The following is a 22,921-nucleotide window of genomic DNA, read 5'->3' as shown; positions in this document are numbered from 1 at the left end:
TGTGGACAATTTTCCCTTTGTGCGGGGAAAGGTCATCAAAAGGACTGCTGCCCATTTAGAAAGGCCAAAAATAAAGAGCCCTCATGTACGCGGACGACATCCAGCTATTTGTTCCGTATAAATCTTCCTGGTCCGAAACCCTTGCCTTAGTCCAAAGTGCCCACACGGTGGGCATGCTCTTTTTGTATTGCGCTGGATCTTAATGTCAAAGAGTGCCCATGGTTAGACGACATGGAGTGTGAACGCAAGCTGGAGGGATAACGCAAGAAAGAGAAGGGGGCAATAACAGGAAGGGTTGCCAACTGTCCTGATTTTTTTCTGGACTGTACAGATTTTAAGAGGAGTGTACGGAAAAAAGAAGGAGGGCCAAAATGTTTGGAAATGTCCTGATTTTAGCCCTTAGCTGCAGGCTAGCATCCGATCCTCCCCTGCTACTCTATATGGAATATTTATTATGTGTCATTTACATACACTTCAGTCCACAATTTAATCAGAGGCCTATAAAGTTATACAAAATAGTAGTTTGTCCTCTGGGCTGATAAAAGCAAACTTTTTTCAGAGTAAAGAAGTTAAAAAGCCAGTGGTCAAGATATGAGGGATCATTGTTTGCAATGAAATGAGGGGTAATTCAGAAATTATAGGGATGTTGATATTCAGAAGCCATTTAGATGAATAACTGAAAAGTATCCATTTAAATGACTACACCGGCATATTTAAAGACTTATCCAGCAAAATTCTAGCGCGCATGTCCCGGGGCTTCGAAAAAGGGGCGGTCTGGGGGCGGGGCTGGGGCGAGGTCGCAGTCCGGGGGCGGGGCAGAGTGCTCCTGCACAGCAGCTTGTACCGGGGCATGGTGTGCTGGCAACCGGCCGGCACACGCAAGTTACGCCTGCCTTGGGCAGGCGTAACTAATGCAACAAAGGTGTGTGTGTGTGTGGGGGGGGGGGGGTTAGGTAGGGCTGGGGGGTGGGTTCATTCTTAAATGTAAAAAGTTCGGAAATACCAGGACTCTTTGTAGAGCTGACTGCATGCCCCAACTGAGCAATTACAGGGAGAAGGGCCTTGGTGAGGGAGGTGAGCAAGAACAGATGACTCTGACAGAGCTCCAGAGTTCCACTGTGGAGATGGGAGAACCTTCCAGAAGGACATCTATCTCTGCAGCACTCCCCCAATCAGGCCTTCATGGTAGAGTGGCCAAACAGAAGTCATTTCTCAGGAAAAGGCACATAACAGTCCACTTGGACTTCAGCATAACACTCATAATTACATAAAAAAGGCATAAAAACAAAAAGTACACTCAACAATTTACACATTACATATTAAAAGCAACTTAAAGGACTCTCACAGCATGAGAAACAAGATTCTCTGGTCTGATAAAACCAAGACTGAACTCTGGCCCAAATGTCTGGAGGAAACCAGGCACTGCTCATCACCTAGCAAATACCATTCTCATGGTGAAGCATGGTAGAGGTTGCATAATGCTGTGAGGATTTCTTTTCAGCTGCAGGAACTGGGAGACTATTCAGGATCAAGGGAAAGATAGCTGTTCAAAGTATAGAGAGATCCTTGATGAAAACCTGCTCCAGAGTGCTCTGGACCTCAGACTGGGATGGCGATTCACCTTCTAATAGGATAACAACCCTAAGCACACACCTAAGACAACACAGGAGTGGCTTTGGGACAAGTCTGTGAATATCCTTGAGTGGCCCAGTCAGAACATCTCTGGAGAGACCTGAAAATAGCTGTGCATAGACACTCCTCATCCAACTTGACAAACCTTGCGAGTATCTGTAGAGAAGAATGGGAGAAAATTCCCAAATCCAGGTGTGCCAAGATTGTAGCATCATACTCAAGAAGACTTGAGGCTATGTAATCACTGCAAAAGGTGCCTCAACAAAATACTGAGTAAAGGGTCTGAATACTTCTGTAAATGCAATATATCTGGTTTGGGGTTTTTTTTGGGGTTTTTTTTTTTTTTTTTTTAATTTGCACAAATTTCTGCAAGCCTGATTTTGCTTTGTCGATACAGGGTATTTTGTGTAGATTGAGGAGGGAGAAAATGCATAGTATCCATTTTAGAATAAGGCTGTGACGTAACAAAATGTAGAAAAAAGTGAGAGGGTCTGAATATATACATATACACACACACACTACAGTATATATGGACATAAGAGTTGGAATTTCACTCACGGGTTAAAAAGGAGCGAAGAAATTCCATGATGATGCATTTTAGCCACACTGCCTTCTACAAGCGAAGCTCTCTGCAAACGTTCTTACAAAAAAAAAGCACCATGAGCACAAAGAGCTGTAATGAAACCAGAAAGCTCTGATTTGGTCTGAACTGTCTTGATATTTGGGTTTGATTTGTTTGTGCCACTTTTATTAATTTGGAGGCACGAATAGAGGCAGCTATTTTTTTTTAAAATACATATAATAGTTTTACGTGCACCTTTTAAAAAGATGCTCGCCAGGGTTTGTAAAACGGGACTTAGAAAATCGCAGACCATTCATTCATCATGCGACAGCTGAGATCTGCCCTGAGATTGCTGAAGCCTGCCGAGCCTTTTCCAGCGGAGCTGCCGCCATCCCTTTGGGTCTGCAAGCCATTGCTGCCACACCATAATTTGTAAAGTATCAGGCACACCGCGAACCTAAAATTGTCAAGATTTCAATTTAAAACATTTAATCATCCCTCCCTCCTTCCTACTGAAAGCCTTAAATCGGCACAAGGGAAGAGGCAAGCAGGTGGCAACAAATAATACTGAGAGAAGACTTAACGTGTGTAGATTTTCAAGCTCTCATTTTACCAGCCCCCGACAGTTCACTTTCAATATGTTGGCAGAGGTTTTCTCTCTCTCCCATTATTTGCCTGTCAAGTGAGAAATTGAAAAATTTCCAGACAATCTGCTATAAAAAGTTTCTATATTGCATGTCAAAGCATTTCCTTGGGTCACTCAAGCTTTTTTGTGTGAGAGTTCATATTGCTTTACAGGAATAGAAACAGGCAAATAATATCATTCCTCTAACAAGAAAAAAAGGGTAATTTTATTTTGAGCAGTATAGTAATTGCAAGGTATAACGATGGCTTCTGGTTTTTGAGGATTTTTATTTGGCAAGGCTCATGTCCCCTCAGCAACTGAACTGCCAGTAGCGCCGACCTTTTTCTCCTGCTAGTAGCTGCAGCAAAATACAGAAGCCCTAGCTTTAACTCTAGGAATAAAAGATAGTCAGTGCTGGAAAGGAAGTTACAGGCAATGAACTTTGCATATTCGCTTACCTCCGATAATGGCCGAGTTCCTATTGACGCCATCTTGAATGGCTTGTCCCTCGTTGTTCGGAAAGCCAGCATTGTCTGTTAAAAGTGAAGGGGAGAGTTAGCGCAAAAGAAGACAGGGCCTTCTGCCTCCAACTCGTAGAACACATGACATAAAGAGAAAGTGCACCTGACAACACATCTAGGAACTGAGATGGACTGGAACTCGAGAAACCTACAGAGCATAAAATCTGCAGAGTCCATTTTCAGCTGTCCAAGTTAGTCAGACAAACAGTCAGCAGCACACTTTAGGCCTGCTCTCTGGATAAAAACAAATCTAGCACATTTAAGGGTTAATGGCTGTACCTAAAAACCCTTTTTCTTAGGCAGAGGAACTGGACAAGGTTATTCACTCTCCCCGCTTCTTTCTGCGCTTGCTGTAGAGCTCCTTAGCTGCTAAAATTAGATCAAATATGGACACTAGGTTCTGACATTAGGGGTTTTCGTGGTTGTGCAAAAGGGGGCTGCAGACGATCGTATGTTAGAGAGCCAGCATTTTCCTTGCAAGTCATACTAAAAACTATTGGATGATTTTAGTAGATTACCAGAAATACTAGAATTAAAAATTCAGAAAGAAGTGAAAGAGGCCTTGCTTCAGACATATCCTTTTAGATGGTCAAAGGGAGCAATTACTGGTAGGTATCTAGGAGTCCATATCTCTGGTAATCTGGAGAGTTTGTAGTCTTTGAATTTTGCTCCTCTTTTGAACCAGCTCAAACAAGATCTGGCAGCTTGGTCTCCTTTTACCATCTTATGGATTGGGAGGATAGCTTCTGTCAAAATGAATGTTCTGCCTAGGGTATAATTTTTATTAGATATGTTACCTACAAAAATACCAAATACAGTTTCTCTGCTTTAAATTCAATGTGTCAAGGTTTATATGGAAAGGTATAAAGCCTAGAGTCTCTAGGAGAGTGTTATCCACTCCAAAAAATAAGGGAGGTCTAAGTTTCCCTGATTTTAAGCTATATTATTGGGCAATATATTTAAAAAGTATAGTCATATAGTATACCAATCCAACTAATAAACAGTGGGTAACTTTGGAGGTAGCTTGGGCTAGGAAACAGGGTCAATTATTATATCTCTGGTTATATAAGTAGCAACAACCTTTTATTGGCCCTATTTTAGCGACTTGGCACAAATAGCCAGTACTCACATTTCATCAGTTTAATCATCATTATATCCATTATGGGTTAATCCAGATTTTCATTACAGTTTAATCTAAAAGAATTCCCTAAGTGGAAACACATAGGGCCGGATTTTAAGAATTACGCGCATGTTATAAAATCTGGGGGTTGGCGCACGCAAGGGGGTGCACACTTTTGCACCTTGCGTGCTCCGAGCCCTAGGGGAGCCCTGATGGCTTTCCCCATTCCCTCCGAGGCCGCTCTAAAATCGGAGACCGCCCAAAATCGGAGCGGCCTCGGAGGGAACTTTCCTTCCACCTCCCCCACCTTCCCCTCCCTAACCCACCCCCCAGCCCTATCTAAACCCCCCCTTACCTTTATTTTTTTTATTTACGCCTGCCTCTGGGCAGGCGTAGGTTGCGCGCGCCTGCCAAGTGCCTGCGCGTGATCCCCCAGCACGGTCACTGTGCCAGAGACCTCTGTCCCCCCCCGCCCTACCCCGCCCACTCCCCCCCCCATTTTTTCAAGCCCCGGTACATACGCGCGTCCCAGGGCTTGCATGCATTGCCGGGCCTATGCAAAATAGACTCGGTGCGCGCAGGAGCGGGTTTTGAAGGGTTACGTGTGTAACCCTTTTAAAATCCGCCCCATAGGATTTAAAAGGGTAGGCGAGTTGTTTAATGGAAGGGAAATGAAGACTGCTACTCAACTGCAGTATATTGAAAGTTGGGAACATATTCCGGTGTTTCAACACTTACAATTGAAAGGATTTTTCACCAAATTATTGATTAGGAATTCTTGCTGTCAAAAGCTTACTGCTTTTGAACAATTGGTGCTTTTTCCCCATAAGGGTAGAGGTCTTGTTTCAAAGCTTTATAGCTTGCTGCTATCCAAAACAGGTGATGCATTAAAAAAAAGTTAAAAACAAATTGGGAAATTAATATTGCCTGAAATATTTCAGAAGAGGAATGGGAGAGTATTATTTGTCGGTTAGCAAAGGGTAGCTCCATTTGTGTGACTAATCAGGAGTCTGGATACAAACTTCGATAAAAATGATGGGTATTCAGGGAGATGATGCTTGTTGGCGAAACTGAGGTGGGAAAGGAACCTTTTTCCATATTTGGTGGGAATGTCCCATAATACAGATGCATTGGTCAGACGTTTTGTCATGGACCCAGCTGATTACGGGAATTAAACTGCCCTTGGACCCCTTTAGTTACTCTTTTAGGCTTCCCACATGGGGAGTTTCATCCTGTAAGGAAACGGGATATGAGCTGCTCGTGCCTTGTCATGGGAGATCTGAGTTGCATCTTCTCTGGAGTGTATACACCATGGAGTACATTACCTCTCAGCTGTGGGACTTCTATGCCAATGTTCCAAAAATGTGGGAGCCTCTCTTGCAGAAAATGTGCATTCGGTCCCTACGTATTGGCAATCCACAATGGATGTTGCCATATTCGTTGTATTCGTGGGGAAGCGAAACGTATCGCAATTCCCCACGAATACACGAATCTTCGCCGAATTATTCGGTCGCCTAAAATAATCAATTTAAGCAAACCCCCCACCCTCCTGACCACCCCCCAAGACTCACCAAAACTCCCTGGTGGTCCAGCAGGGGGTCCAGGAGCCATCCCCTGCACTCTCACACCCTCGGTGCCGGTTTCATCATGGCGCCGATAGTCTTTGACCTACTATGTCACAGGGGCTACCGGTGCCATTGGTCAGCCCCTGTCACATGGCCATCAGCGCCATCTTGTCCTCCTACCATGTGACAGGGGCTGACCAATGGCACCGGTAGCCCCTGTGACATACTATGGGCAAAGGCTATCGGCGCCATTTTGATTACTGGCAGCCGATGGCCTGAGGGCAGGAGATCGCTCCGGGACCCCTATTGGACCCTCAGGGAATTTTGGCCAGCTTGGGGGCCAAAATTCGGCCCCTGTGACATAGTGAGTGCAAAAGCGATCGGCCCCATTTTGAGTACTGGCATCCGACGGCCCGAGGGCAGGAGGTCGCTCCCGGACCTCCGCTGGACTTTTGGCAAGTCTTGTGGGGGTCAGGATGCCCCCCCAAGCTGGCCAAAAGTCCCTGGGGGTCCCGGAGCGATCTCCTGCCCTCGGGCCATCATCTGCCAGTAATCAAAATGGCGCCGATAGCCTTTGCCCATACTATGTCACAGAGGCTACTGGTGCCATTGGTCAGCCCCTGTCACATGGTAGGAGCACAAGATGGCACAGATGGCCATGTGACAGGGGCTGACCAATGGCACCGGTAGCCCCTGTGACAAAGTAGGTCAAAGGCTATAGGCGCCAAGATGAAACCGGCACCAAGGGTGTGAGAGTGCAGGGGATGGCTCCTGGACCCCCTGCTGGACCACCAGGGAGTTTTGGTGAGTTTGGGGGGGGGGGGGGGGGGGGTCAGGAGGGTGGGGGTTGTAGTTAATTTTAATTTTAGCTGGGACACAAATAGAAATCGCCGTATTAACGCATCGGGGTGCCATACGGCCGAATGCAACGTATCTGCTCGTCGACGAATCCGAATCCCGAATGCAACGTATGGCGTCCCTCTGCACATCCCTAGAAAATGGGCCCTTTATTTGATGCTGTGACATGATCTGTTCATCTAACATCACAATTTCTTAAAATGTTCTAGCCTATATTGGCATTTTGTGCACATGTATTACTGGCAATTCTTAACGTTGCTGTTAGATTTGCATGTGACACTCTATGCCTTATTTGCTAGTTTATTCTTTGATGAGTGCTTCATAAGTTTAAGATTAAGCCATAACCTGGTAGATCTGGAAGAGCATGGGTTATCCATTGTTACATAAACTGGCAATTATATGTTGTTGTATTACACTGAATATTTCTGCGTTGATCATTTGGGAGTTATCAGCTTGAAAATTGAAAAATGTAAAGAAAAAAAAAAAGTATCTGGTTATGGCAGGGCTGGTCAAACTGGTGCAGGATTTTTCAATCCTACACTTTGAACGGATGAGTCTGGAACTTAACTGGACAAACCATTTAAATACTGACCCCTGCTGTTTTAATATCACTTCACTTTTAATCTGGCGATATGAAAATCATTTTACAGGAATCTGCTTCAAGAAAGAATATGTCTGAAGGTCACCTTTCCGTTTACTTAGAATAACAGCATGACAGCTCCCTTGTGGCAGAACTGAAGGCTTTGTTGTATCGCCTTTCCGGGGCATGTGCCCAGCCCATGGGGCTGTGAGCACACTGCATTACGGTATATACAGAACAAAGTACACCCTGAACTTTAATGTGCAAATTACATCGTAAGAAGGTAATCTGCAGAAAGAGATGAGTTTCAATGTTTGAGCATGCTTTACAGAATCTGGTTCATGCGTGTGAAATTTTACAGTGATCACACAGCACAAGTTCTTAGCCACTAGAAAGGTAGAGACTTTGTTTCTTCCCACTTGAGGTCATATTTCATGATCCCGAGGGCCGGTGGCCTGGAGTGTTTTCGAATGACACCTGACTTATGAAAAACTGGTGCAGCAGGAGCTGCGGAGGAGGAGTAGCCTGCAAAAGACAAATGAGCTTGTTCTAGGGGTATTTTTCACTGAGCCACACTGCAGAATGGTTTCAGGAGTCTGAATGGGGCAATTTCAGCCCAGACAGATTTAGCCGGCCAGCTAAATCCTTTTCGGCACTGTCTTCTTTACAAATAGGTACGCAGGATTATCACACCTGTCCCTCTCAAACGCCACCTTCCATAAGCCGTGAGAACTCTCTTTTCTTGGATAACAAAATGCTTGCCCTGTTCAGGCATAGCATGCTGGAATAGTTAATTAAAAGCAGTAATACAACATACCACTCAATGTTTTCTTTTGATTTTTTTTTTTTTACATCTTTCATTTTCTGAAAGTCATCATAGTCCTTTTGGTGGCTGGAGAAGACAGCAAATTAACTTCCTCAGGACCCACCCTTTGGTTCGGGACACGTATCTCTGGGCGCAGGCCAGAGATACGTGTCCCGGAGCCTCCCAGTACGGGGATTAATCGCTTAATTACAGGAGTACATTTCCTACAAAGCGATTTTGAATTCCTTTCTTGAAGGTCACAAAAGAACAGAATTACAGGAACCAACTCTTTCCAGCAGATAAGCATCACAGGGCTCAAGAGTAGTACTGCGGATGAGCAGAGAAGAAAAACCATACTGCTGGGGGGGGGGGGGGGGGGGGAAACCTGCTTTGTTAAACAAAATGCGACAGGGTACAGATCGCACATTGGATTTGTGAAAAAAAAAAGCTCATTTTCCACCAGCTCTATAAAGGACTGCAGGGTAATCAGATCAAAAGAGCGACAAAGCTTGCTGGCAGTCCTGAATAAAGAAGGCGGCAGCAGGAAGGAGGAGAAGCCAGCAGCATAGCAGGCAGCAGCCCCCGAGAGACTAATGCAGAGCCTGGAGAGGCAGGAAAGGACGGCGGGACGTGGCGCATGGAGACAGACGCCGGGAGGACGAGCGCCAGTCTCTTCCACAACTTATTCGAGAAGATGTGGCCCAAAGTGGTTGACAAAAAAAAAAAAAAAAAAATTATTGAAAATTTACAATATACAACAGCATAACAAGCAAACATGAATCCCTCCACGTTCTCTAGGGGTAGAGGAGAATTGCATAGCATAGTAAAGCATGCAATACAATAATAATGTCCATTAATCACAAGTACTAGCCCTGCCCATTCACCTGAAAAATGTTAACCCTGACAAACACAGCCAACACAAGCTGATGTGTCCACTCCCGGGCCACACTCACTAAGGAGGGCGGGTGCTCAGGGCCAGGGAGGGAAGACAGGGACCCCTGCTGGTCTGTCCACAGCACTGAGGCGGCTCCACGCCAGCCCTCAGACCACCAAGGGTTCTGGTGGGGCCACCTCTATGCGCTGTCTCAGAAGGGGGGGGGTGTCTGATGTCACTGAAAGACAAAAGCAGGGAAACATACATTTTTGACCCTTGGTTTGTTTTTTTTCCCTAATATTGCAATATTCTCCAAAGGCTTTCAGAATACTGCTGGTGTTATGTTGTGAAGAGAGTCAATAGTGGATCCTTGGGCCGGCTGAGATGGACAACGTCCACAGGTGTTAATAAGCCGGGAGGCGGAGCTCAGCTGGAGCGGACTGATGACGTCTTCACCCTGGAAACCCGAGACCCCCCCAGGAGGAGCCCGTAGGGGTCCGGGTCGCTGGGACTTAGGAGAATCGAGAAGAAGTCAGAGGTGTGTGGCTGGCTGAAGACGAGGAGAATCGTGAGGAAGTCCGAGGGTCGTGGCTGGCTGAAGACAAGGAGAATCGTGAGGAAGTCCGAGGATCGTGGCTGGCTGAAGACAAGGAAATCGTGAAGAAGTCCGAGGATCGTGGCTGGCTGAAGGCAAGGAGAATCGTGAGGAAGTCCGAGGATCGTGGCTGGCTGAAGACAAGGAAATCGTGAAGAAGTCCGAGGATCGTGGCTGGCTGAAGGCAAGGAGAATCGTGAGGAAGTCCGAGGGTCGTGGCTGGCTGAAGACAAGGAGAATCGTGAAGCCGGAGCTGGAGTCAGGGTACGTACAGTACAAGCAGGAACCAGAGCTGGAACCAAGGCACGGCAGGACCAAGCGGGTACCGGAGCTGGAAGCAAGGCACGGCTGGAACAAGCAGGAACCGGAGCTGGAAGCACGGCACGGCTGGAACAGGCAGGAACCAGAGCTGGAATCAAGGCAACTAACCACTCACGGAGCGACCACGTTGCAAAGGCAAAGCAAGGAAGTCAGACGCTGGTTTAAATAGCCAGCCGGCGTCTGACGTCAGGAACGGGGCTGTTCAGCACTTCCGGGTGCTGGACCTTTAAGAGCCCCCTCCTCGCGCACGCGCGTTCCCTAGCAGTGGGAGGAGTCAGAGTCGGCCTTCGGCAGCGTCTCCACGTGGAGGGAGACGCTGCCATGCGGCCCTACAGGCCCCAGGAGCGGCGAATCGTGGCGAACCCGGGGGAGGCGGCGGAGATGTAAGGACCCAGTCGCTAGCCTAGCGACCGGGACCGCAACAGCTGGAGATTTTCAGGATAGCGCTGTATACATGCAGTGGTGCTGTAAGAATGATAATTAGTAGTAGTAATTTTGCTGGCGATATATTAATTCTACTGGAGTTTCAGATATGCTAGAATAGATGCATTCCTAGGTTGTGCCAATGCTGGGAGCACCAAACTATCGCAGAATATTCGGGATTAAAATGCGGGAGATTCTAGTAAGATGCTGGAGATTTCACTGGTATAGTCTGTGACCATCTCCTGGGTATTAACTGACCTAACTTCCTATGGCTTATACCTTAGGATCCTGGCTTGTGCAATTTAGCTTTTAAAAAAGTAACTCTTGGTTGATGGAAGCAGCAACCAAGTAATGCAGTGACTTTACTTCTTTGGGCATTTTTCTTCTCAAGATCAGACTGATCGACTACAACGCTCCATTGGCTCCAGTCCCATCCCATGCATTTAGAAGTAGGCACTACATCAGATCAAAAAGGATACAGGCAGACAAATGGCAAAGAAGAGAAATCCAAGGACACAGGAATTCTAAATGCCTAGAAAATCAATAACAAAATCTAAGCATTACTGTTAACCCAAGCCATACCTCATAGTATTTATCTACTCTGCCTGTTACATTTTAGTAGCTGCACTGCACCATGTAAAACATCACTTGGCTCAAACAGAGAGGAAAAAAAGTAAACTGCTGGCACCAGTTTCATAATCAGCGTCATATCTTTTAAAGTATATTTTGGAGATGATTTTTTTTGGAACAGCCCGCATACATTTTCAATCAAATACGCACGCAAGTACCATAAGTTGTGATAAGGAAAGGACGCCTGTAACTTCTCTCTGAAAATTACCCCACCAAAACTACCGGCACATCAGTACACCTGCTAATTTCTGCGCAGAATATTTCTGAGGAAATGTAGGCGCATGCTTTTGAAAAGCAAAAATGTGCGCGTTCAGTGGCAGTCCTTACCCAGGCTGCCCCCAGAATGCCTCTGCTCACTGCAGGTAAACGTGCATGCGTGCAGGCCGTACGCGCATAAGCCAACCTACTTACTAGGCGGCAGACAATTTTGTGCAAGGCAATATCCATTGTTTTATCTGTGAAAAAGGCTGTGAATATTATCCTCATTAAAGACATTTTTCAGAGCAATCTAGTTGGGTAAACAGGTAGCCGAGCTTTTTCATGTGCTATGGCTACTCTTTGGAATACCTTGCTGAAGAGAGCATCGGGGTGAAAGACTAAATGCAATTTTGTGGGATGCTGAATGTTTTTTTTTTTTTTTTTTTAAAATATGCACATCACTGAGGAAATGGTCCTTAGATTACAGAACATAAAGATGTGCCATGTTAGGTCAGAACAAATGGTCCATCGATGCCCAGCATCCTACCTCTGACACAGGACAATCCCAAATCCATTCCTTCTTGCCTATTCCCAGGGATAAGCAGTGGCTTTTCCAAATCTATCTGGCTAATAAATGTTTATGGAAGATTCCTCTAGGAACTTGTAAAATCCTTTTTTAAACCCTGCTGTGCTAGATGCCTTGACCTCCATCCTCCAACAACAAATTCCACTACTTGATAGTCAAAAAGAATTTTCTCCAATTTGTTTTAAGTCTGCTTCTTGTTTAGTTTTATGGAATGCTCTCTAGAGGGCAAATAGCAGTGCTGTGATTTACCTGTTCCACCCCACTCATTATTTTATAAACCTCAATCATATCCCCCCTTCAGCTGGCTCTTCTTCAGGCTGAGGAGCTCTAACTTGTTTAGCCTTACTTCTTATGGGAGCCATTCCACCCCTTTATCATTTTGTCACCCTTTTCTGTACCTTTTCTAGAACTGATAGTGTCCTTGGATAATATATGTAATAGTAGGGGTGTGCAATCGTTTCCTACGTATTGGTAATCCGCAACGTATAGGGCCATATTCGTTGTATTCGTGGGGAAGCGAAACATATCGCGATTCCCCACGAATACAACAAATCTTCGCCGAATTATTTGGCCGACTAAAGGAGCCAATTTAAACAAACCCCCCACCCTCCTGAACCCCCAAAGACTTACCAAAACTCCCTGGTGGTCCAGCGGGGGGTCCGGGAGCCATCTCCTGCACTCGCGCCCTTGGCTGCCGGTATTCAAAATGGCGCTGATAGCCTTTGACCTTACCATGTGACAGGGGCCGACCAATGGCACCGGTAGCCCCTGTGACATAGTAAGGGCAAAGGCTATCAGTGCCATTTTGATTACTGGCAGCCGACGGCCTGAGTGCAGGAGATCGCTCCCGGACCCCCGCTGGACCACCAGGGACTTTTGGCAAGTCTTGGGGGACCCTCCTGACCCCCACAAGACTTGCCAAAAGTCCCTGGTGATCCAGCGGGGATCCAGGAGCGACCTCCTGCACTCAAGCCGTCGGCTGCCAGTATTCAAAATGGTGCTGATTTTGCCCTCACTATGTCACAGGGGCCGACGTAGCCCCATTGGTCAGCCCCTGTCAGATGTAGCCCCATTGGACAGCCCCTGTCACATGGTAGGAGCAATGGCACCAGTAGCCCCTGTGACATAGTAAGGTCAAAGGGTATCAGCGCCATTTTGAATATCAGCAGCTGAGGGTGTGAGTGCAGGAGATGGCTCCTGGACCCCCTGCTGGACTAGCAGGAAGTTTTGGTAAGTCTTGGGGGGGGTCAGGAGGGTGGGGGATTGTAGTTAATTCAATTTTAGCTGGGAAACGAATAAGAATTAACGCATGAACGTATCGGGGCCCCCCCTTGCCGAATGCAACGTATCTGCCCCCCCGACGAATACAAATCCTGAATGCAAAGTATGGCGTCCCTCTGCACATCCCTATGTAATAGTGGGACTTAAGCCTGTTGAATTGTTTAATAATCTTTTATGGATTTTATTAGGACAGATAATGTTATGCTTTGGTGTGCTTCATGTATAGTGATATCACATATATTTATGCTATATGTGCACATTTGTATGTATACAGTATTACTGTATTACTCTTATGTATGTAATTTGAATTAATTTAACTACATTTTTATATGGATGTTGTGCCATGCTTTGAGCTAAGAACTGGAAATATAATAATAGTAATACATTTAATTACATGCTATTATTTTACCCAGATAGATTGCTCTGGGTGAAAACTGTTCCTTTCAGAACAACTGAAGGTAGGTGCAGACTTTCACAGCGAGCGTGCTTTCAGCTGGATTAAAAACAGTAGTTCCTGGGAGTGTGGTTAGGTCAAGAGAGTAAACAGTGTATATATATTTGCATTCTTAAATGTACATGCTCTGTTTTAGCCCGATCCACAGCTGCAAAACTAGTAGGTGCAAAATATCTGCATGCTTTGTCCATTTGTGCCTTGTAGGGAAACTATTCTGCTGGTTTCCCTTTGAAAATTAGGTGCAAGGTATGTGCCCACTAGGCTAGCCATTCAAACTTGCCCCCTTCATATGCCATAAATGTAGGAAAATATTACTAGCAGTGTTGTTTACAGTACAACAGTCCTGTAAAGAACAGATCTAAGCCAGCAATCCAAGGGAATAGTGCAGGAAAAATCCACACTTGAGTCAAAGTAGGTATAACAAATCTTTAGTTGGTACGGCAACTCCACGATTCATATATAACATATCATCAAATTTCAATCAATCCCCTGACACGGTCCCGTGTTCTGCCGTGAGGCTGCGTCGGGAGGGACAGCAGTGAGTTTAACAAAATTCTTAACCAACTTCTGCACATAACTTAACCGGGATCTAAGACAGATGGAAGGATTTCTGCAAGAATGGGTTTGCCTAGCCTCATGTGTGTTCTGTGAAGGCTGGGGTGGGGGGAGAATATTAGGCACAGGAACAGGGTAACAAGAGAAGAGAATCTCATGAATTGTAGATTTTCAAAATAAATAAACAAGTAGAGAAAGCATACAGAGGCATGGCATCGGGAATACATTCCAGCGTAGACTTGGAGAAGAGATGTGTACAGGGAGAGTTTGCGGTGAGGGTGGAAGGGGGTGCATGTGATAGGATATAGAGCTGTGTGCAATATGGGCTGGATTTTAAAAGGGTTACGCGCATAAGTTATGCGCGCAACCCTTTTAAAACCCCCCTGTGCGCGCCGAGCCTATTTTGCATAGGCTCGGTGGCGCGCGTAAGTCCCGGGGCTTGCAAAAAGGGGTGGTCAGGGGCGTGGCCGAGTGCCCCGACACAGCGGCCTGTGTTGGGGCCTGCCGCGGCAGCAGACAGCCGGCACGCATAAGTTACGACTGCCCGGAGGCAGGCGTATAAAGATTAGTAGGAAGATTTAGGTAGGGTTGGGGGGTGGGTTAGATAGGGGAAGGGAGGGGAAGGTGGGGGGAGGCGGAAGGAAAGTTCCCTTCGAGGCCGCTCCGATTTCGGAGCGGCCTCGGAGGGAACGGGCAGCACGCGTAGGGCTCGGCGCGCGCAAGTTGCACAAATGTGCACCCCCTTGCGCGCGCCGACCCCGGATTTTATAAGATACACGCGGCTACTCGCGTATCTTATAAAATCCGGCGTACTTTTGTTTGTGCCTGGTGCGCGAATAAAAGTACGCGCGCGCGCTGTTTTTTAAAATGTACCTCTATGTGCATGGAGAGAGTATCTGTTGAAACAGCTATGTGGATGGGTGGAAAGGGAGATGTGGTTTGTGGAGAGGTTGTGTATGTATGGGGGTTCTGGGGTGTATTGGAGGTAGTGGGTATAGTTGCAAGAGATTGTGTGTTGGGGGGTATGTATGTGTGGGTGGGTGGGAGGTTATGGGTGTATGGGGATGTGTGTATGATGGCTTCTGTTTAGGAGGTATGGGTGTGTGTGGGGGGCCTGTATGAGTGTTTGGGACGTAAATGTATGGCAGGGCTGTGTGTGTTTGGAGAGGACATGGGTATGTGTTTTGGATTTGGAATTTAGATGTAATTATTTGCCTTTCCAAATCAGAACTCAAGGGGAGTTACAGTCAGATAATAGTAGGTAGTTCTCGGCCCCAGAGGACTTACAATCTAAGGGAATGGGAAAAATGCTTAGAAAAACGAGGCCCTAAATTTGTATCCGAGGCAATGGAGAGTGAAGTGCCTCGCCCAAGCTTATAAGAACCATCAGTGGGAGAGAAGCAGGATTTGAACACTGGTCTCCTGGTTTTCAGCCTGCTGCTCCAAGCAATAGGCTATCTGTCCAATTTGCGGGGAGTATGTCTGCATGAGTGTGCATGTGTATGGGTGTGTGTGTGTGTGTGTGTGTGTAGGTGTAGGATGTAGCTGGGGCAGGTGTGCCCGTGTGCAGATGGGGGCAAGTGAATTCACAAGATATGCCAGTTTTTTCCCCTTTCTTTGTGGGGAATGTGTCTCTGTTGGGGGCTGGTGTGTGTACGATGTGTGGGGTGGTTTTGTAGTGTTCGTGTGACTCTGAAAGTATGGGGGAGGTGGCTGTGAAGGCACCTTTCGGTGCCATCCTTTGCCAGGTGCTTCACTTATTTTTCCTCATTTGTCTGTTGTTCTGGGCTAAAGTGCTGGAAGGGAATGTTACGCTCGCCACCCATGGCAGCCCCGTGGTGTGGCCCTCTTACCTTTCTAAGTAACTTCCAGGCTCCAGCTCCCCGTCGCTTGCGGCAGTGGGTCGCCGGCTCCGACCTCGGGCTCCCGCCAGCGCCTCCGACCCTGCTCCAGTTCTCGGGACTTCCAGCCAGGATGCCTCCATCCGTCGGGCCTCTCCGCGGAGTTCGCGGAGAGACGCCACCAACAACGCTGCGCCCCTCCCTAGGCGCATGCGCGCGCATCAGTAAACCTTTTAAAGGGCCCGCGGCGGGAACCTGGCCGCGGACCCGGATGCTGATGTCAGATCCTTCAGCGTTGTCTTTGCAACAGGTCTCCTCGGTTCCCTGTTTGGTTCTGAGTACTCATTGCCTCTGTGCTTCCTTGTTCCGTGTTCCTGATTGTCTCCAAGTTCCTGATTCCTCGTTCGTCTTGTCTGTCCTTTGATTGACCTCCTGGTGCTGATCTCTGCTACGTCCGACCTTGCCTGCCTTCTCCAAGCTTCGCCTGACCACGTCTGCCTTCTCCATTCCTTGACCACTGCTACGCCTGACCATGCCTGCCTTCTCTGTGCCTTGACCATTGCTATGCCTGACCATGCCTGCCTCCTCTGTGCCTTGACCATTGCTACGGATGACCACGTTATAGACTTCTTTGTGTCCAGAGTTCTACGTTGCTTGCTATACCTTCTAACTGCCGCCAGCTCTCATTCAAGTTCGACAGTGATGCCTCTGTCTCTATCTTCTGGACTTGGAATCCTAAGGCTCCGGCCTTTCTCTGCTCAAGCACTTTCAGTCAATCCTCATTCCTTGGTGCTTGGGATCCTGTACTGGGACCAGTCAAGGATAGAACTACACCACACCTGCTGGCTGCTGTCTCTGGGCTGAACTATCTACCTTTGACATCCAATCTCGAGGCCCGCCTAAGTTCTGTCGGCCCCGGTGCACAAAGGCTCAACCCGAGGGGAATGAGGGCTGGTATAGGTGAAGCTCCAATGGCCTCTAGCTTCAGCTCACTCCACCTGCTGATGGTGGGGTCCCATAGGCCCTTGCCTACGGGTTGTGCCAACTCCACCTCAGCCCAAGAATCCACCTCCAGTGCAACAGGGAAAGGGGTGGGCGGGGGTGTTTGGAATGGAGCAGTGGCCAATGTATCACATAGAAGGCAATGGGGGGTTTTACTTTGAGGCTTGCTTCTCTCAAAATACTACCCTAATCTTTCTGGTTTTCAAACTTTTCAGAGATATTCAAATTTTCTTCCTGCATGCCAAATTTGGTGAATTTCCATCCCTCTTTTGGAAAGTTATTGTGTCCTACGGACAGATGGCCAGTCCGTACGTTGAGAAACTTGAACAAGCAGAGAAAGCATGCAGAAGCATGACTTCAGGAATGCTTTCCAACACAGATTTGTAAAAATGGTGTGCAGGAGTTTGTGGTGGTGTGTTTAGGGCAGTGTATTATGTGTGGAGATGGATGGAGTTGTGTATGGGGGGATACATGTGTGGTGGTGTGTTTAGGGCAGCATATTATGTGTGGAGAGGGATGGAGTTGTGTGTGGGAGGGATGCATGTGTGTGTGTGCTGGTTGTGTGCATGATGAGTGCGGCTGAAGGACTGTGGGCTGCAGGTATATAAGCGGGGTGTGTGAATGTAGGAGTTTGTGGTTTGTGTATGTGGGGAGGGAGCATGTAGGAATGTGTGAACATGTGTGTGGGGTGTAGGGGCTCAGTTAAGTGGGAGGTATGTAGGGGAGTGTGTGTGTTGTGTGCAGTGTGTATGTCTCTGGTGGCAGGTAAGTGGGGATGTATGGGGAGTTGGGATATGTGTCTGTGTCTGTGGGGGGCACATGTGAGATGTGTGTAGTGAGAGGAGGAGCGTGGACTGTGGGTTTGTGTAGGGTATGAGTGTGTTTGGATGTGTTGTATAGGAATGTGTGTGGGTGTGTGGGTATGTGTGCAATGAATGTGTTTTAGTGTATGTGGTATTTACAGGGTTTTATATCCTGTCCTTCCAAGCATAGAACAGAATGATTTAGAGGCTAAAAACATACATAGTATGTACATAAGACAACATTACGGGTTCCCAAGCAATTCACAAACATATACATTTATGCTGCTCAGATGGATAATTCGTATTCATAGACAGTTTCATTGCAACTCGGATGGACAGTTAATTCATGAATGCCAATGAAGAGAGCTAGGTTTTAAGCCCTTAAAGATTTTAAAATCAGTTGTGGTATGTAAAGACTCAGGCATTGTATTCCAGAGTATGGGGCCTGCAACTGAAATTGCTCTCTCCTGGACATCACCTATATGAAATATCCAAAAGGCCTTTGTTAGCTGAAAGTAACGTTCTTTGTGGGGCATAAAAATGCGATGCTATTCCCAGTCACATGTTGTCATTGTTAGACAAAATTTTATGGCTTAATGTGAGAGTTTTATATTGTATACGGAATTGTATGGGTAATCAAAGTAATGAACATAAGATGGGAAGAGATTTTAAATAAATAAATACATACATACATAAATACATAAAATAAATAGGAATAAAGAGTTACAGTAATCAACATTTGCAGATATCGGTGTTTGAAGAACTGTGTGGAAACATCTTATTCTAAGAGTGGTTTTAGTTGTTTCAGAATGCAAAGCTTATGGAATCCTTGTTTGATAAATGACTGAATGTGGTTAGTCATTGTTAGTCTATTGTCCACTATCACTCCTAGGTTGTGTAGTGAACTTGCCATTGTGATTGTCTTAGAATCAAAATGGAAATTTAAAGTTTGCTCGGTACTATTTTCTGGTCAGCTGAATTATTTCAGTTTTTTAGTGTTTAGGCAAAGCCTATTGAAAGGTAACCATTTTTTTTTTTATAGCTGTGAGATAAATGTTCAGACATTTTAAAGTATGTGATAGTTTTCAACTGGAATCCAAAATTATACATCATCAACATAAATTCTAAAATTCAGACCAAGTCTAGCTAGTAGTTTACATAAAGGTAACAGATAAATGTTAAACAGGGTTGCTGAAAGGGCGGAACACCAATTGAGATAAATTTCCAAGAGGAACTATTGATTTCAGTTTTTACCTGAAAGGATTGGACATGCAGGAAAGGTGTTAGCCATTTCAATGCTTGACCACAAATAACAATTTTACATAACTGTGAAACTGTGTCAAATGCTGAGGACAAGTCCAACAGCTTGAGGATATAACTTGTCCTGCCTCAAAACCATGCCAGATGGCATCAAATACAGAGAGTAAAAGTGTTTCTGTGGAATGCGTTATACAAAAATCAAATTGATTTGGATATAAAATCTGATTGACTTCTAAGTACTCTGACAGTTGCTGGAGTACGACTTTCTCCATTATCTTTGCAAGGAAGAGCAGCAAAGAGACTGATCTATACCAGGGCTTCCCAAACCTGTCCTGAGGACCCCATAGCCAGTCGGGTTTTCAAGATATCCACAATAAATATGCATATACCAAGTCTCCATGATATGCAAATTTCTCATGCATATTCTTTGTGGATATCCTGAAAACCCGACTGGCTGTGGGATCCTCAGGACAGGTTTGGGAAGCCCTGGTCTATATAAATCCAATTCATTTGTATCTTTATTTTGTTGTTTTAGTATTGGCCCAACTCATGTCCTTTAAACTAGGTGGTACCAGACTTTCCTTGAGAGAAAGATTAACTAGATTAGTTATAATTGGTGAAATTTCTGTAACAGTGTTCTTCCAAGCTACAATTGGAATTACATCTAGTGGGCAACTCAACGGGTTAAGATTTTTTATGATCTGTTGCACTTGTAGTTCTGATGCTGGCTGAATGAGGTCCCAGGATGTCATTGGGACAATATGAGATGAAAGCTGAGGTATGTTAATTGTGGAAAAATTTGTAGACATTTTCTTGATCTTGTTGCTTAGAAAGTTAGCAACCTTATTGCATCTAGATGGAGATAAACTATTGATTGTCTCAGTCTGAGTGTTATGGGAGATGGAGACCTTGAGCATGGGAAAGCTCAGAGGCCTTCGCAATCTGTTAGGAAGCGCTAGGAGAGCGGTTCCACTTTCCAGGGGTTTGTGTGTTCTTGGACCACGGCTCGACCCCAGAGGACCTCCGAAGAGGTGCCGCGGCAGGTGAGGCATGCCCGAGCATGGGTTGAACAGGAGCGAGGCTGGACCGGAGACAAAGATGACTGAAGAGACTGACCCTCCTCCGGACCTGCACGCTTCGGGAAGACCATCAATGCAATCGTGGTCTTATGAACAGTCCTCTGACCGTTCCAAGCCCTTTCGGACCTGCCGCTAGGTAACGGCAAGAAGCGGCAGGCCAGGGCAACGAAGACCGGAACATGGAGATTCAGACAAAGACTCAGGAACTAGGTACTTTGATGCACGGATGAAGACTCAGAAACAAGGTACTTGGATGCACGGATGAGACTCAGGAACAAGGTACTTGGCATTCAGAAGACTCAGGCAAGGTTCAAGGTATTCAGGAGAGTCAATCAAAGTACTGGGTTGAGACTGCGATGCAGCGCACCCTACACAGTCCACCAGCAGGATTGGTCGCGGACCACGCTGGACTCGAAGTAGCCTCTAGACGAGAAGTGGAGTAATGAACGGAGCATGTCTCAGAAGCTGTAGAGGCCTGCACCAGGGCGCACCCTACACAGCCACAAGTGGCTGGTCGAGGACCACGCTGGGACGGCACAGGTACTAGCAGAGTCTATGGCATGGATGAAGCAAGGAAGGCATTGCACCTCGAGGCGCCCTACACAGCTCACCCATGGAGCTGGTCGCGGACCACGACATGGCATGCCAGGAAGGGTGGCAACGAGGAACCATGGGTTCAGGACATCTGGACTGGATCACGGACATCAGGAACAGGAGGACAAACATCTGGACTGGATCACGGACATCAGGAACAGCAGGTGGACATCTGGATTGGAACATGGACAACAGGAACTGGATCAAGGACATCTGGACGAGACATGGAGCTCCAACGAAGAACGGGAAACACAGGACCTTGAAGAAGAGCTGGAACAGGGACAACTACTGGAGCGAAGGACAGAAGGATCCCAGGAGTGTCTAACTCCTTGCAAAGGCAAAGCTCGAATGAACACTGGGCCTTTTTGTAGGGCCGAAGAGGACAACACCCAGGGAGGAGCCAGCAGGGGCCCACACCTGGCTGGCCCTTGAAGAGCAGGAGAGAGGCGCGCGCCTGCGCCTAAGGAGAGCTGGGAGAAGAGAGAACAGGCTGGTGCAGTCCCCAGCCACGTGGAAGGCCCGAGGAGAAGCAAGGCAGGCAGTGGGGCAGCCCTGCCATGAAGGTGGAGAGATGGCAGGGCTGCAGGAAGAGCAGGAAGCTGCAGGCACCGGCAGGGACGGCTTCCCTGCTGGCTAAGGACCCGGGCAGCAGCAAGGATGGCTTTCCTTGCCTCCCGAGGACCCTGGGAGCGACTGCAGCGCGTCGGGGAGAGCAGGAGCGGCAGCGGTGGTCCCGACCAGGAGGGAGAGCTCCCGGCGGCTTGGCCCTGCCGCGCAGGGCAGGAGGCAGCCGGGGAGGAGCCCGTGACGGTGGCAAGCCTGCCGCGAAGAAGGCAACGCTAGCGGCCCGACTGGCCGCGGGCAAGGTAGGGGACCTGCCCGCGCTCCTCGCGGGCAGGTTCACAACACTGAGGCTGTATGTTGGATCTTGTCAAGTGTTTTATAGTGGAATAAAGAATATTTGCATTGAATCGAATATCATATGTCTTGTTTGAAAATAATATTTTCTTAGATTGGTTAATAAGAGTTCTGTATTTACATAATTGCAACCTATATAAACCAGTTAGCTGTGGTTGGATATTTTCTCCATTTTCGTTCCAAGGCGGGTAAACTCCATCTAGCTCTTCTTAGGTCTTTGTTATTCCAAGGGGCATTGTGTCTTAAAAGAATGATTGGGTTTAGTTTGAATAGGGCTAATCTCATTTGGCTAGGTCTAAAACAGTTTCATCCCACTTAGCAAAAGAGGCAATGGGGGCATCATAAGATAGGTATCCAAAAAATATGGGGATTTTGGCCCTCAATTCTTCAGTGCTTATGTTCCTCAGATATCAGACCATATGTTTAACATGGGGTTGGGGGTGCGGAGGGATCCATCTGAGAATAGCTTTTCCTGACTATAATTCATGCAAAAATTAACTTATGATCATACCATGGTGTTTTAGTATTTTTTGATTGTTTAGACCTACTATTCATCAATAAAGATTTTGCCACTCTAAACAATGACTTGCTTTGTGTGTCGGTTCATGAATTACCTGCATCCGACCTAAAGTGTCCATGGAATCTCAGAAAGCTTGATAGGATGGGGATAGTTCAGCATCTATATGAAGGTTAAAATCACCCATCACCAGTGTCGTACAAGGATCCATGGAAGAACTAGCCAATAATTTAATAAGCAGGGAACAATTATGCTCTAACAGGCCCTGGGGACAGTAAACAAAACAGATGTTTAAGGGTTTTGATTTGAGCAACATTATTTGAAAGGGAGGTGAAGTATCGACTTTGTGAAGGGAAAGGTTAAGAATATGTATGCAGGATGTGGGTGACAGGTGAATGGAGTTGTATGGGGACTTGGAGTGGGTGGGTTTATGGGGCTATGTGTGTGTATGCGTATGATTGTGGGGGACTGTGGGTATGTGTGTAGATGTAGGAGTGAGTTGGTTTTGGGGATGTGTGGTTGGGGTATAAGGGAAGTTCGGGTGGCTGTATGGATATGTATGTATAGGGGGTGGCTGAGTGTGTGTTTGTGGGCATATGTGGGGTATGTAGGAGTGAGTTATTTGTATATTTGTGTGGGAGGGGAGGTGGAAATGGGGGCTGGTGGAATGTGTGTGACTTTGGAAGTGCTGGGGAAGTGGCTTTGAGCATCTTTTAGTTCCA

At 46.7% G+C, this 22,921-nt stretch overlaps 1 protein-coding gene across 1 annotated transcript in view; it reads right to left on the bottom strand.

Moving 5' to 3' along the window:
* CNTNAP2 (contactin associated protein like 2) overlaps window positions 1–22,921 on the bottom strand; it is a 2,918,762-nt gene that overhangs the window by 6,905 nt on the left and 2,888,936 nt on the right. The window contains exon 22 of the mRNA XM_029589581.1: window positions 3,278–3,352. Coding sequence (XP_029445441.1) covers window positions 3,278–3,352 — 75 coding nt within the window. The remainder of the gene's footprint in view (window positions 1–3,277; window positions 3,353–22,921) is intronic.

This window comes from Rhinatrema bivittatum, chromosome 2 (assembly GCF_901001135.1).
Source record: "Rhinatrema bivittatum chromosome 2, aRhiBiv1.1, whole genome shotgun sequence".
Lineage (NCBI taxonomy): Eukaryota > Metazoa > Chordata > Amphibia > Gymnophiona > Rhinatrematidae > Rhinatrema > Rhinatrema bivittatum.
The sequence above is the reverse complement of the archived record's forward strand: the minus strand, read 5'-3'. Positions and strand labels throughout refer to the sequence as shown.